The sequence below is a fragment of the Pseudophryne corroboree genome, chromosome 4 (genome assembly GCF_028390025.1).
Source record: "Pseudophryne corroboree isolate aPseCor3 chromosome 4, aPseCor3.hap2, whole genome shotgun sequence".
Taxonomy (NCBI): Eukaryota; Metazoa; Chordata; class Amphibia; order Anura; family Myobatrachidae; genus Pseudophryne; species Pseudophryne corroboree.
In genome coordinates, this window is record NC_086447.1 from 714,843,759 (window position 1) to 714,860,326 (window position 16,568).

At 46.6% G+C, this 16,568-nt stretch overlaps 1 protein-coding gene across 6 annotated transcripts in view; it reads right to left on the minus strand.

Moving 5' to 3' along the window:
• LOC134910212 (interferon-induced, double-stranded RNA-activated protein kinase-like) overlaps positions 1-16,568 on the minus strand; it is a 354,989-nt gene that overhangs the window by 142,622 nt on the left and 195,799 nt on the right. For all 6 annotated transcript variants that reach the window (XM_063917987.1, XM_063917992.1, XM_063917986.1 and 3 more), the window contains exon 16: positions 5,872-5,991. In XM_063917987.1, the coding sequence (XP_063774057.1) occupies positions 5,872-5,991 (120 nt within the window). The remainder of the gene's footprint in view (positions 1-5,871; positions 5,992-16,568) is intronic.

The window sequence follows — 16,568 nt, forward strand, 5'->3', positions numbered from 1 at the left end:
TGACTGCCTTGTATCTCAGACAAACCGTGTGTTTGTTCTATACTTTAACTATCACCTCTACTATGAAATAACAGCAAATCTCTTTTTAGCACTTTCTATCAACTATAAAATTGGCAAACAGGAATAGTGATATACGAAAATGAAACAGAAATGCAGATATATGTATGCGTGCGTGTATACGCAAGACAGAAGAGAAATAAAACAGTTTTAAAAGACACAAGCGTTTTGTTCTTACTTCCGGTTCCCGGATTCCTTCAGCACTCTTTATCTAAGCGAAGCAGACGCTTATCCCGTCAGCACTGTGAGACAACCTCCCACCCTTTGCTGGAGGGATAGTGTCTGCTGATCTACCTAGTGCAGATGTGAGAAGTATAGGACGAGTCCCCAATTGACAATGCTAAATTCCTTTGTCGTATAAACAACCCTTTATGAAGCTAAGAACACTGTACGCTGTTTACTGAAGAAGTACCGTAATGGTACGCTAGTTGCGTAACGATCGCTCAGCCGTAGGCGAGACGCTCAAGCGTCACGTTCGCTCACGGCCCAGGGATCACAGGACACGTTATTGGTTATGTCTAGGGTAATGATTCGCTATGGCGTAGCTTACGCTCGAGACCACGAGGAGGTCACCAGCGATGCAGACGCTCACAACACTATACCTTTATGATAAAACCTTATACCAATGAAATACACTGAATACCTTAATGTGAGTACAGGGTGTAAGTGCAACCTTGTGTAACCTGACTAACTACAAAGCTGCTTGAGCGTCACCGACGCTCAAGTGAACACTTAACACTATAGAAAATACACAGATACTGGTTTAGGTTCCAAGGCCTATTAACTGTATTATATCTAATATACTTGTAAAAGGGGATAACAGTACAAATGATACACTACAATATAACAGAGACTTCCTAACCACAGAACTAAACAATAAATACAAAAAGACAATACTACACTGACCTAAATGCAATACAATACAATACTATCTAATACAATACAATACTAGCCTAGTCTAGGGGAGATATGAGAGAACAGACCAGAGAGAGAGAGAGAGAGAGAGAGAGAGAGAGAGAGAGAGAGATGAGATGAGAGAAATTGGCTCACAGAAAGACAATGATAACGGAGAGAAACTTACGCACAAAGGGTATGATCGCCTGCGCCTCGATATCCAGCTCCCGGCTATCAGCAGATAACCGTTGATGAGAGAGTGAGAGCTGGATGTGGTCGGCCTGCCTATTTATGCCCCACACACAATGCAATCTCCTGGTCCTACAATCCCATTGTCCATTGGCCGAAGGAATTCGGCCCTGTATCATAACAAAAGGTCATAGGGTGATTCATACAGGTGGGCTGTGACGATTTCCAACAGCTCAGGTGGGTGGGAAACTGGGTTTCCCGCCGCATACCTGAGTATGTGTAAATAATAGAAATGGACATAAACTTCTTATGTCCATAACTATTCGCACGAGCGATTAATACGCTCCAAACCAACACCGGAATATTGCTAATTAAATACTCTTCCGATGGGTACCAAACACTGCTGTATGATTCCTGTTAGACCCTTCGTACGATATAAAGAGGGATTCCTCAGCTCTGGGACATTGTATTTTAACCAAACTTTCAGAATCTATCAAAGGGACCATGATCTATAAACTACATTAATTGTGAACATTTGTAACGAATGAGTCGCACGCTACGACTACATAAACTCTACCGTAAATACGCATACCGCGCCTGCGAGTGCACGTTATTGCGGGTATGCGCATCCACGGGAGAGCGCACGCACGCGCAGCGCGGACCAGTGTGCGGTGCAAATATGGCAACGTGCATTGAGACATTTTTCTGACTTTGACAGTATATAGCCCTGAGCTCCAGGAAATTGATGGGAAGCTTGCTTTCTTGGAGAGTCCAACGTCCCTGGAACGTATGTTGTTCTGAGACCGCTCCCCATCCTTGCACGCTGGTATCCGTGACTGGCAGGATCCAATCCTTGATCCAAAATGGGCGTCCCTGTTTCAGATTGGACCGAAGAAGCCACCACGAGAGGGACAATGGACTGTTTGCTGATGTGCACATGGGAGCCATTCCACTTGGTCAGCACTTCCAACTGAAGAGGCTTCAGCCTGTGTTCTGTGGCGGCGGGGCTGTTTCACCGGCGGCCAGCATCGCGACACCGGGATCCCGGCCGCAGAATGCCTGCAGGCGCAATAAATCCCCTTGCGGACGAGCTACGGGCTCGGTGGCTACATTCGCCACAGGTTCTATTCCCACTCTATGTCATGGACATCCATGAGTGTGAATAGTGCCTGTTAGTCGGCATGCAGACTGTTGGGAGGTTCAGGGGGCGGGATGGAGGTGACGGTATTGTGAACAGCAGTCTTCTGACCGCCGGTCACATCACTACATCCCATTCTGTTCCAGGGTTCGAGCTGTGTTAAATACATAGAGACATAGAATTTGGTGGCAGATAAGAACCACCTGGCCCATCTAGACTGCCCCATGTTTAACCTTATTTTTACCTCAAACCCTCAGTTCTTTGTAAGGATAAGCTTATGTCTATACCAAGCATGTTTAAATTGCTCTACTGTATTAGCCTCTACCACCTCTGATGGGAGGCTATTCTACTTGTCCACTACTTTTTCTGTGAAGTAATTTTTCTTTAAATGTCCCCTGAACCTACATCCCTCCAGTTAAAGCCAGGGTTTACAGCTTAAAGGGGAATAACCATGAATGGGAGCAGATAATGCGTGTGGATGTGAGATGCAGATTTTGTACAGAGAGGAGAGGTCGGTTTGAAAGATATTTTGAGATAAATGAACAGATATACTGTATCTTGGAGTAGTTTCGTTAATAGACTTATGTGTGAGTAAAAGTATTTTATCCTGAATTCAGTAGAATACAGGTAAATAATAAGTAAGTAGACTTATTTAGTAAGGATACTTCTGCAATAATCAATGTGTGAGAAGAGTGATGGGCCTTAAGGTGGGTACACACTTAACGAAAAATTAAACATCGCTCATTTTGACCCTTCTTGAGGGACGTCATTTACTGTATCGCTAAATGTGTATGCTGCCGCCGCCAATGCCTAGCAATACACAGCCCCACAAGTCTTTAACAACCCTCTGTGTCGGCCATACCTGCAGCTCAATTTGGACTCATCGTCCAAAGTTGCATGCACGGCCCGGCCGCGGCATGACGTCACTGTGCGATATCATAAGTATTATTGCACATTGTGTATGCCCGCCGCTAGGCGGCCCGGGGTAACACTTGGCTACTTCGCTCATAGAGCATATCGATTAGTGTGTACCCTTAGAGTGTCACCCACACCTCTCAGATTGTAAGGCCATTTGGGCAGTCATCTATTCCTTCTGCTACATGTCACTGAATAGAATTTTATTAAATCATGATCACCTCAATGTACTGTGCTGTGTAATATGTCAGCACTTAATAAATAAACAATAACAGTTACAAGAATAGTTAGCTAAATGTAAATCTTGAATGAAACTTTTGATCAGAGGAAGCTTACGAAAGGAGGGAACAGAAGGAAACTTGTGGAAAGAAAATCCGGAGGGCTAGGCAAAAGTAGCGGAGCTTGAATATATTGGTCTAGATAAGTTGTCAAATTTTTTTCCTTGTTTAGTGTTAAGTCCAAAACAATTTTCGCTGGATCATACAGATGTGTCCTCTTGCATGTTTGCTCCATGAGCTACAAGTCGCGCTACACATAACGCACGAGTGCCGTCTTAGTCGCAAACGAATGCAATAGGACACACGAGCAGCTTCTGCTGATTAAAACATGGCATTTCGGATGCAGATACAGCTGTAATTACACACAGAGCACAGGCATGCTGCATATCATTTTAATCAGCAGAAACTGCTCGTGCGTCCTATTGCATTAGTTTGCAACTAAGACACATTATCGTGGGAAACACGCAATTGAAGGCCTGTTTAACGTGACTACAGCAATGATGTAAGAGGACACATCTGTAGAAACCATAAGAATAACCAATTTGCGGCCATAGAAGATGAGAAAAAGTATTAGATAAAACTCTGAACTAGGAAACAAGCCAAGGCGAGGCAATAGCCATAAGGAAACCCACTTTCCAAATAATGAATCTATGATCAACTTAATGTAAATTGAAAGAGTCTGTGTGAGAGCCGATAGAACCAGATTAAGTTTTCACTGAGCCAGCGGCAGATGAAATAGTGACTGAATACACCGCATACCCAGTAAAAAAATAAAAAAAAATTACAAAGAAATAAAACTAGAGATGCACAGCAGTCCTGAAAATTGCACCCTCACTTCAAGGCACCTAAAAGAAAACTGGAATCATGGGGATGCACGGGGGAGGAGCTTACTTTTAAAGCTACAGTTTAATTTAGGTGCTAGCTCCAACCTGCAATCCCATGGTCCAGTGTTCCCCAGCCTTGCTGCAAGAGAAATATATACAATATAATATATATACTATATGGACAAAAGTATTTGGCTACACCTGTTAATTACTGAATTCAGGTGTTTCAATGAGACCCATTGCCAAAGGTGTATAAAGTCAAGCACCTAGCCATGCAGTCTCCATTTACAAGCATCTGTGATACTAAATGGGTCGTTCTGAAGAGCTCAGTGACTACAAGCGTGGTACTGTGATAGGGTGCCACCTCTGCAATATGACGGTTCATGAAATTTCATCCTTGCTGGATATTCCATGGTAAACTGTAGGTGATATTAGAAAGTGGAAGCATTTAGGAACAACAGCAACACAGCCATGAAGCTGACCACATAAAATCACAGAGTGGGGTCAACGACTGCTAAACGCATGGTGTGTAAAAGTGGCCAAAGCTTTGATGATTCCATAGCTGAAGAGTTCTGAACTTTCACTGGCATTATTGTAAGCACAAAAACAGGGCGGCAGGAGCTTAATGGAATGGGTTTCCAAGGCCGAGCAGCTGCAAGCAAGCCTCCCATCAACAAGTCCAATGCCAAGCGTCGAATGTTCTGTGGAGTGATGAATCACACTTCTCTGTTTGGCAGTCAGATGCGCAAGTATTGGTGTGGCGAATGCTAGAGAACGTTACCTGCTTGACTGCATTATGTCAACTGTAAAGCTTGGTGGAGGAGGGATAATGGTATGGTACTGGTTTTCAGGGTTTGGGCTAGGCCCCTTATCTCCAGTGAAGGGCACTCTTAATGCTTCAGCATACCAAGACAATTTGAACAATACTATGCTTCCAACATTATGGCAACAGTTTAAGGAAGAGCCTTTTCTATTCCTACATGACTGTGCCCCAGTGCACAGAGCAAGGACTATAAAGACATGGTTTGATGAGTTCAGTGTGGAAAACCTTGATAGCCAGCATAGAGCCCTGACCTAAACCGCATCGAGCACCTTTAGGAGGAACTAGATCGTAGATTGGGAGCCAGGCCTACTCCAACATCAGTGCCTGACCTAATAAATGCTCAGCAGAATGAATAGGCACAAATTCCCCCAGAAACACTACAAAAACCTGTGGAAAGCCTTCCAAGAAGAGTGGAAGCTGTTATAGCAGCAAAAAGGGGGTCATATCCATATTAAAGTATATGTACTTGAATACAATGTCATTACAGTCCCTGTTGGTGTAATGGTCAGGCGTCCAAAAACTATTGTCCATATAGTGTATGTATAATTCATCAACGAGAATACAAAATGCATATGTTCAACAAAATGCAGCTTCAGATAAAACAAAAGTATCCAGCCACAGATACATATTTGACTTTATATATCTGAATGGGGTGCAAATATATATATATATATATATATATATTTATTTATTTATTTATTTTATTTCATCAATGGAATAAAAAGAAAAAAGAAAAAAACCCTGATACCATACCTTAAACTACCACTTTGGCTGCTGTCTGCAAAACAATCCTGTCCCTTCCAGGCATTATAGTATCGAACAATGTTTTTATGTTCAAGGTGCGCTAAAGCTTTTACTTCTTGTACGTATTTTCTAAAAATATAATCAAAGAACAATTAGTGTAACTCAAAATTTAGCAAAATCAGCATTAATATTGTAATACAGATTGAGTCTCCCATATCCAAAATATTGAATTTTCTGAGCGTGACTGAGATAGTGACACGTGGATCATTCCATGTCAGTTCACCCAGGCCATGACACCCACCGACTCAAATCCATGTAAAAGTATTCTTCTCTAGGCCTCATAGATTTTGAGATATAGGTGGTCAAAGTTTAGAAAAATTGCTCGGAAATGCCACTCCTGATGATACATTTTTTATGTGAGGTATGGGGTATATGCAATTAGCGGCGAATCGCGGCAATTTTTCGGACGTTTTTCAATTCGACAGTCTAATTTCGGCAAGTGGGTGCCGAAATTGACCATATGCAATAAAAAACGGATTCGACAGTCCCGCTGACGAAAAACGGCCGATTTGACGGATTTTGTTCCGTTTTTTTAAAAATGGGTAAAAACGGGAAAAAACACGGAAAAAAATGTCGTGGGGTCCCCTCTCCAAAGCATAACCAGCCTCGGGCTCTTCGAGCTGGTCCTGGTTCTAAAAATCTGGGGGAAAAATGGACAGGGGATCCCCCGTATTTTTAAAACCAGCACCGGGCTCTGCGCCTGGTGCTGGTGCAAAAAATACAGGGGACAAAAAGCGTAGGGGTCCCCCGTATTTTTTACACCAGCATCGGGCTCCACTAGCTGGGTAGATAATGCCACAGCCGGGGGTCACTTTTATACAGTGCCCTGCGGCCGTGGCATTAAATATCCAACTGGTCACCCCTGGCCGGGGTACCATGGGGGAGTGGGGACCCCTTCAATCAAGGGGTCCGTCCCCCCCAGCCACCCAAGGGCCAGGGGTGAAGCCCGAGGCTGTCCCCCCATCCAAGGGCTGCGGATGGGAGGCTGATAGCCTTGAGAAAATGTAAAGAATATTGTTTTTTCATGTAGTACTACAAGTCCCAGCAAGCCTCCTCCGCAAGCTGGTACTTGGAGAACCACAAGTACCAGCATGCGGGAGAAAAACGGGCCCGCTGGTACCTGTAGTACTACTGGAAAAAAAATACCCAAATAAAAACAGGAGACACACACCTTGAGAGTAAAACTTTATTGCACACCTGCCGACACACACATACTTACCTATGTTGACCCGCCGACTGCCACGTCTCCTGATCAGACGATCCGGGGTACCTGTGAATCAAATTATACTCACCTCAATCCAGTGTCCAGATATAAATCCTCGTACTTGGCAAAACAAATAAACGGACACCCGAACCAGCGGACTGAAAGGGGTCCCATGTTTACACGTGAGACCCTTTTCCCCGAATGCCGGGACCCCATGTGTCTGCTGTCACCGAGGTCCCTTCAGCCAATCAGGAAGCGCTACTTCGTTGCACTCACCTGATTGGCTGTATGCGCGTGTGACCTCAGACAGCGCTTCGCAAAGCCTCTCCATTACTTTCAATGGTGGGTACTTTGCGGGTTCCCACCATTGAGTATAATGGAGAGGCTTTGCGAGGCGCTGTCTGACAGCTCAGACGTGCAGCCAATCAGCAGAGTGCCAGGACGTTGCGCTCGCTGATTGGCTGAAGGGACCTCGTGACAGCAGTCACGTGGGGTCCCGGCATTCGGGGAAAGGGGTCTCATGTGTAAACATGGGACCCCTTTCAGTCCACTGGTTCGGGTGTGCGTTTATTTGTTTTGCCAAGTACGAGGATTTATATCTGGACACTGGATTGAGGTGAGTATAATTTGATTCACCGGTACCCCGGATCGTCGGATCAGGAGACGTGGCAGTCGGCGGGTCAACATAGGTAAGTATGTGTGTTGCGGCAGGAGTGCAATAAAGTTTTACTCTCAAGGTGTGTGTCTCCTGTTTTTATTTGGGTATTTTTTTTCCAGTAGTACTACAGGTACCAGCGGGCCCGGTTTTCTCCCGCATGCTGGTACTTGTGGTTCTCCAAGTACCAGCTTGCGGGGAAGGCTTGCTGGGACTTGTAGTACTACAGGAAAAAACAATATTCTTTACATTTTCTCAGGGCTATCAGCCTCCCATCCGCAGCCCTTGGATGGGGGGGGGGGGCAGCCTCGGCTTCATGCCTGGCCCTTGGGTGGCTGGGGGGGGACCCCTTGATTGAAGGGGTCCCCACTCCCCCAGGGTACCCCGGCCAGGGGTGACTAGTTGGATATTTAATGCCACGGCCACAGGGCACTGTATAAAAGTGACCCCCGGCTGTGGCATTATCTGTCCAGCTAGTGGAGCCCGATGCTGGTGTAAAACATACGGGGGACCTCTACTCTTTTTGTCCCCTGTATTTTTTGCACCAGCACCAGGCGCAGAGCCTGGTGCTGGTTTTAAAAATACGGGGGATCCCCTGTCCATTTCCCCCCCGGATTTTTTGAACCAGGACTGGCTCGAAGAGCCCGAGGCTGGTTATGCTTTGGAGGGGGGACCCCACGCCATTTTTTTTCCGGGATTTTACCATTCCATCTAAAAAAAAATATATATATATATATATATATATATATATATATTTTTAAATATATAAATAATACTTGTGCCTCCCAAAAAGACAAACCAAGTACCTAATCCCTTCTAATATAAATAGATATGCTATTACCAATAAAAAAAACACCCAAAAAAACATGTTTTAAATTTTTTTTATTAGATTCACCCACCAAAGTGTGGCGGATTGAAAATGACGAATATACGGTCTAAAAGCACTGTTGTCGAATTTCCAAACTTCAATTGAATATACTTTTGTCGAATTGCCGCATTTATACCAGTCGAATTTTGAAAGTCCGTTTTTTTTTGTCGGAAAGTACTGAATTGCATTGTCGATTTTTTTCTTTTGGCGAAAAAGTCCAATTTTTCGACAATTTCGGGAATTCGACCGCAATTGCATATACCCCATATCTGGAAAACAATTCCTATCTCAGTGCCTAATCCACATCACGTCAAAATGTTGACCCTTTGTCAATCAAAATAATAAGATTCCAGAAATAAAATGTTTTATCAATGTTGCCTGCCTCTGAGAGTCATTATAAATTCCTTTACATACTTAATTATTTTTTGGTGCAAAAAAAAAAAAAAAAAAGTGGGGTTAATAAGCATTATCAACCTAAGGATAGAGTGTAAGCTCTCACGAGTAGGGCCCTCTTCCCTCATGTGCTTATCCTTTTTCTTACTTTAATAATCTTCAACTGCACCAAATCCAGCAGTCTTCTGTCGCCTGATACTTATTCCAGTTTCATCTGCTGATGTAGCTATGTTTATTTACCCTGTACTTGTCCTATATTGTCATCAACTGTAAAGTTGCTGTTTTCCTGTTTTGATTATTTGTTTATGTACTCTGTAATTGGGCGCTGCGGAACCCTTGTGGCACCATATAAAATAAGATTTTAAACCTACCAATAAATCTTTTTCTCCTAGTCCGTAGGGGATGCTGGGGACTCCGTAAGGACCATGGGATAGACGGGCTCCGCAGGAGACATGGGCACTAAAAAGAACTTTAGATATGGGTGTGCACTGGCTCCTCCCTCTATGCACCTCCTCAAGACCTCAGTTAGAGAAACTGTGCCCAGAGGAGACGGACAGTACGAGGAAAGGATTTTTGTTAATCTAAGGGCAAGATTCATACCAGCCCACACCATCCACATACGAACCAGTTAACAGCATGAAACAAAACAGCATCAGCCCGAGACTGATCAAAACTGTAACATAACCCTTAAGTAAGCAAAAACTATATACAAGTCTTGCAGATGTAGTCCGCACTAAGACGGGCGCCCAGCATCCTCAACGGACTAGGAGAAAAAGATTTACCGGTAGGTTTAAAATCTTATTTTCTCTTACGTCCTAGAGGATGCTGGGGACTCCGTAAGGACTATGGGGATTATACCAAAGCTCCAAAACGGGCGGGAGAGTGCGGATGACTCTGCAGCACCGATTGAGCAAACATGAGGTCCTCATCAGCCAGGGTATCAAACTTGTAGAACTTCGCAAAGGTGTTTGAACCCGACCAAGTAGCAGCTCGGCACACCTGTAATGCCGAGACACCTCGGGCAGCCGCCCAAGAAGAGCCCACCTTCCTAGGGGAATGGGCCTTTACAGAATTTGGTAACGGCAATCCAGCCATAGAATGAGCCTGCTGAATCGTGTTACAGATCCAGCGAGCAATAGTCTGCTTAAGCAGGAGCGCCAACCTTGTCGGCTGCATACAGGACAAACAGTGCCTCTGTTTTCCTAACCCGAGCCGTTCTGGCCACATAAATTTTCAAAGCCCTGACCACATCAAGGGACTCGGAATCCCACAGGCACCACAATAGGTTGGTTCATATGAAAAGAAGAAACCACCTTGGGCAAAAATTGAGGACGAGTCCGCAACTCTGCTCTAGCCACATGGAAAATCAGATAGGGGCTTTTGTGAGATAAAGCCAACTCCGACACTCGCCTTGCCGATGCCAAGGCCAACAACATGACCACTTTCCAAGTGAGATATTTGAATTCCACCGTTTTAAGTGGTTCAAACCAGTGAAACTTAAGGAACCGCAACACCACGTTAAGGTCCCAGGATGCCACTGGAGGTACAAAAGGAGGCTGGATATGCAGCACTCCCTTCACAAAGGTCTGGACTTCTGGAAGAGAAGCCAATTCCTTCTGAAAGAAAATGGATAAGGACGAAATCTGAACCTTAATGGAGCCTAATTTTAGGCCCAAATTCACTCCCGTCTGTAGGAAGTGAAGGAAACGGCCCAAATGGAATTCTTCCGGAGGAGCATTCCTGGACTCACACCAAGATACGTACTTTCGCCATATACAGTGATAATGTTTAGCTGTCACGTCTTTCCTAGCCTTTATCAGAGTAGGAATGACCTCATCCGGAATGCCCTTTTCCGCTAGGATCCGGCGTTCAACCGCCATGCCGTCAAACGCAGCTGCGGTAAGTCTTGGAACAGACAGGGCCCCTGTTGTAACAGGTCCTCTCTGAGAGGAAGAGGCCACGGATCTTCTGTGAGCATTTCCTGCAGATCCGGATACCAGGCCCTTCGCGGCCAATCTGGAACAATGAGAATTGTCTGTACTCCTCTTCGTCTCATGATTCTCAATATCTTTGAGATGAGCGGAAGAGGAGGGAACACATAGACAGACTGAAACACCCATGGTGTCACCAGGGCGTCCACCGCCACTGCCTGAGGGTCCCCCGACCTGGCGCATTACTTCGGTAGTTTCTTGTTGAGGCGTGACGCCATCATGTCTATCTGAGGCAGTCCCCACCGACTTGCAATCTCTGTGAAGACTTCCTGATGAAGTCCCCACTCTCCTGGATGTAGATCGTGTCTGCTGAGGAAGTCTGCTTCCCAGTTGTCCACTCCCGGAATGAAGACTGCTGTCAGGGCGCTTACATGATTTTCCGCCCAGCGAAGAATCCTGGTGGCTTCTGCCATTGCCACTCTGCTCTTTGTTCCGCCTTGGCGGTTTACATGCGCCACTGCAGTGATGTTGTCTGACTGGATCAGAACCGGTAGGTCGCGAAGCAAATTTTCCGCTTGTCGAAGGGCGTTGTATATGGCCCTCAACTCCAGTACGTTGATGTGAAGACAAGCCTCCTGGCTTGACCAGAGACCCTGGAAGTTTCTTCCCTGTGTGACTGCACCCCAACCTCGGAGGCTCACGTCCGTGGTTACCAGAACCCAGTCCTGAATGCCGAACCTGCGACCCTCCAGAAGGCGAGCACTCTGCAGCCACCACAGGAGAGATACCCTGGCCCTGGGGGACAGGGTGATCATCTGATGAATCTGTAGATGTGACCCGGACCACTTGTCCAGAAAGTCTTATTGAAAAGTTCTTGCATGGAATCTGCCGAATGGAATGGCCTCGTAAGTCGCCACCATCTTTCCCAGAACTCGAGTGCAGTGATGCACCGACACCCTTTTTGGCTTCAATAGGTCCCTGACCAAAGACATGAGTTCTTGGGCCTTTTCCATCGGAAGATAAACCCTTTTCTGGTCTGTATCCAGAATCATGCCTAAGAAAGGCAAACGAGTCGTTGGAATCAACTGTGACTTCGGGATATTGAGAATCCAGCCGTGCTGTTGCAACACCATCAGGGAGAGTGATACGCTGTTCAGCAACAGTTCTCTCGATCTCGCCTTTATTATGAGATCGTCCAAGTACGGGATAATTGTGACACCCTGCTTGCGCAGGAGCACCATCATTTCCGCCATTACCTTGGTGAAAATCCTCGGGGCCATGGAAAGCCCAAACGGCAACGTCTGAAATTGGTAATGACAATGCTGTACAGCAAACCTCAGGAACGCCTGATGAGGCGGATATATGGGGACATGAAGGTATGCATCCTTTATAATCCCCCCCCTTCCAGGCTGGCGATGACCGCTCTGAGCGACTCCATCTTGAACTTGAACCTTTTTAAAGTATAGGTTTAAGGATTTTAAATTCAAAATGGGCCTGACCGAACCGTCTGGTTTCGGGACTACAAACAGGGTTGAGTAATACCCCATCCCTTGCTGCAGCAGGGGGACTTTGACCACCACTTGTTGAAGAGGGTGGTCTTCAGTATGCCGGCTGTCGGGATCCCGGCGCACAGTATACCGGCGCCGGAATCCCGACAGCCGGCATACCGACACTTATTCTCCCTCGTGGGGGTCCACGACCCCCCTGGAGGGAGAATAAAATAAAATAAGGTGCCCGCAGCGTGGCGAGCACAGCGAGCCCGTAAGGGTCTCATTTGCGCTCGCCACACTGTCGGTAAGCCGGCGGTCGGGCTCCTGGCGCCAGTATGCTGGTCGCCGGGATCTCGACCGCCGGCATACCATACCCCACACCCGTTGAAGACACAATTTTTGAATTGCATTTAACACTATCTCCCTCTCTGGGGGAGAAGCCGGTAGGGCCGATTTGAAAAAACGGCGAGGAGGCACCTCTTCGAATTCCAGCTTGTAACCCTGGGAAACAATTTCTATTGCCCAGGGATCCACCTGTGAGTGAACCCAGACGTGGCTGAAAAGTCAAAGACGTGCCCCCACTGGGGCGGACTCCCTCAGCAGAGCCCCAGCGTCATGCGGTGGATTTTGTAGAGGCCGGGGAGGACTTCTGCTCCTGGGAACTAGCTGTGGCTGGCAGCTTTTTCCCCTTGCCCTTACCTCTGGCAAGAAAGGAAGATCCCCGCACTTTCTTGGGTTTATGCGACCGAAAGGACTGCATCTGATAATATGGCGTTTTCTTAGGCTGTGAGGAAACATAAGGCAAAAAAGTTGATTTACCAGCCGTAGCCGTGGAAACTAGGTCCGTGAGACCTTCCCCAAACAATTCCTCACCCTTGTAAGGTAAAACCTCCATATGCCTCTTCGAGTCGGCATCGCCCGTCCATTGTCGGGTCCATAGGGCTCGTCTAGCCGAAATCGCCATAGCGTTGGCTCTGGAACCCAGTAGGCCAATGTCTCTCTGAGCATCTCTCATATATAGGACAGCATCTTTAATATGACCCAGGGTCAATAAAATGGTTTCCTTATCCAGCGCATCCATATCAGCAGTATCTGTCCACGCTGCTACTGCGCTACAAACCAAAGCCGACGCTATCGCCGGTCTGAGTAAGGTACCAGTATGTGTGTAAATAGACTTCAAGGAATTCTCCTGCCTGCGATCCGCCGGATCCTTGAGGGTTGCCGTATCTTGAGATGGCAGCGCTACCTTTTTGGATAAGAGTGTTAACGCTTTGTGCACCCTCGGGGAGGATTCCCACCGTATCCTGTCCTTAGTCGGGAAAGGATACGCCATAAGAATCCTTTTGGGAATCTGCAGTTTTTTGTAGTTTTTTGTCTGGAGATACCCAAGCCTTTTCAAATAATTCGTTCAGCTCATGAGATGGGGGAAAGGTTACCTCAGGTTTCTTTTCTTTAAACATGTGGACCCTCGTGTCAGGGACAGAGGGTTCATCCGTGATATGCAACACCTCTGTTATAGCAATAATCATATAATGAATACTTTTAGCCAATTTTGGCTGCAACTTTGCATCATCGTAGTCGACACTGGAGTCAGAATCCGTGTTGGTATCAGTGTCTACTATTTGGGATAGTGGGCGCTTTTGAGACCCAGAAGGTTGCCCCCCTCTCTTTTTTACCCTTTCCGTAGTGTAGACTGCAGGGGAGAGTCAGGGAGCTTCCTTCCAGCGGAACTGTGAGGGAATAATGGCGCCAGTGTGCTGAGGGAGAAGGCTCCGCCCCTTTTTCGGCGGCCTTTCTCCCGCTTTTTTCTGTATTCTGGCAGGGGTAATTACCACATATATAGCCTCTGGGACTATATATTGTGGTTATTTTGCCAGCCAAGGTGATATTATTGCTGCTCAGGGCGCCCCCCCCCCAGCGCCCTGCACCCTCAGTGACCGGAGTGTGAAGTGTGTATGAGGAGCAATGGCGCACAGCTGCAGTGCTGTGCGCTACCTTGGTGAAGACTGAAGTCTTCTGCCGCCGATTTTCCGGACCATCTTCATGCTTCTGGCTCTGTAAGGGGGACGGCGGCGCGGCTCCGGGAACGAACACCAAGGACGAGTCCTGCGGTCGATCCCTCTGGAGCTAATGGTGTCCAGTAGCCTAAGAAGCCCAAGCTAGCTGCAAGCAGGTAGGTTCGCTTCTTCTCCCCTTAGTCCCTCGATGCAGTGAGCCTGTTGCCAGCAGGTCTCACTGTAAAATAAAAAACCTAATTTATACTTTCTTTCTAGCAGCTCAGGAGAGCTCCTAGTGTGCAACCAGCTCGGGCCGGGCACAGAAATCTAACAGAGGTCTGGAGGAGGGGCATAGAGGGAGGAGCCAGTGCACACCAGATAGTACCAAATCTTTCTTATAGAGTGCCCAGTCTCCTGCGGAGCCCGTCTATTCCCCATGGTCCTTACGGAGTCCCCAGCATCCACTAGGACGTTAGAGAAATTAAAAAGTGACTTAATTTGTAAAATATGAGGCAGGAGAAACAAGAAAATAATAGGATTTTAATTACCTACCGTTAAATCCTTTTCTTGTAGTCCATAAGGGATATTGGGAAGGCTTAGTACGATGGGGTATAGACGGGGTCCAAAGGAGCCGGTGCACTTTAAATTTCTTCAACCGGGTGTGCTGGCTCATCTCCTCTATGCCCCCTCCCATAGGCAGTTATAGGTAAAACAGTGCCCGAAGGAGAAAGGACATACTTGAGAGAAGGAACATAACAATGAGTGGTGAGATTTACACACCAGCACACCACTAACATACAACAACCAGCAACAGCTGGCAAGAACCAACAGCAACAGCTGAACATGTAACCATATAACGAGAACCTGCAGAAAAGTCAACACACTGAGGCGGGCGTCCAATATCCCTTATGGACTACGAGAAAAGGATTTACCGGTAGGTAATTAAAATCATAAGGGATATTGGGGAGACTTAGTACGATGGGGACGTCCCAAATCTTCCAGAACGTGCGGGAACGTGTGGAGACTTCTGCAGCATCGCCTGCCCAAACTACGTATCCTCTTTGGCCAGGGTATCAAACTTGTATTACTTTACAAAAGTTTTCTTGCCTGACCAAGTAGCAGCTCGGCATAATTGCAAGGCCGAGACTCCACGGGCAGCCGCCCAGTATGAGCCCACCGATCTTGTAGAGTGGGACTTTAGAGACTCAGGAACAGGTAAGGCTGCTGACACATAGGCCTGTTGGATAGTCAGTCAAAGCCAACGAGCAATGGACTGCTTTGAAGCAGGAGAACCCTTTTTCTGCGCATCATAGAGCACAAACAAGGAATCCATCTTTCTGATCAGAGCCGTTCTTTTTACATAGATCTTCAAGGCTTGCACAGCATTCAAAGCCTTCGGCGGAGCAGAAGCGCCAGAACTGGATGGAACCACAATAGGTTGATTCAGGTGGAACGCGGAGACAACCTTCAGCAGGAACTGCTGCCTAGTCCTGAGCTCCGCTCTGTCCTTATACAGACCAAGTAAGGGCTTTTACACGATAAGGCCCCCAATTCAGAGACACGCCTATCAGTAGCCAGGTCCAGTAACATCACCGTCTTCCACATGAGGTACTTGTCTTCTACCGTCATCAGCGGTTCAAACCAGGAGGACTGTAGAAATTCCAACACTATATTCAAATCGCAGGGTGCCGTGGGCGGCACAAAAGGAGGTTGAATGTGAAGTACTCCTTGCAAGAAGGTCTGAACTTCTGGCAATACTGCCAATTTCTTTTGGAAGAATATTGAGAGGGCTGAAATCTGGACCTAATGGAACCCAGACGTAAGCCCTTATCCACACCAGCCTGCAGGAAATGAAGAAAATGTCCCTAGTGGAATTCCGCAGGCGGATACGAGCGTTCCTCGCACCAAGAGACTTATCTCCTCCAGATATGATGATAGTGTTTTTGACATCACAGGTTTCCTGGCCTGAACCATGGTATCAATAACCTTTTTGGAAAGGCCCTTGTGAGCTAGGATGTTCCGCTCAACTTCCATTCCATCAAACGAGGCCGCCATAAGTCCGGGTAGATGAACGGTCCTTATTGAATAGATCTCTTCTCAATGGCAGA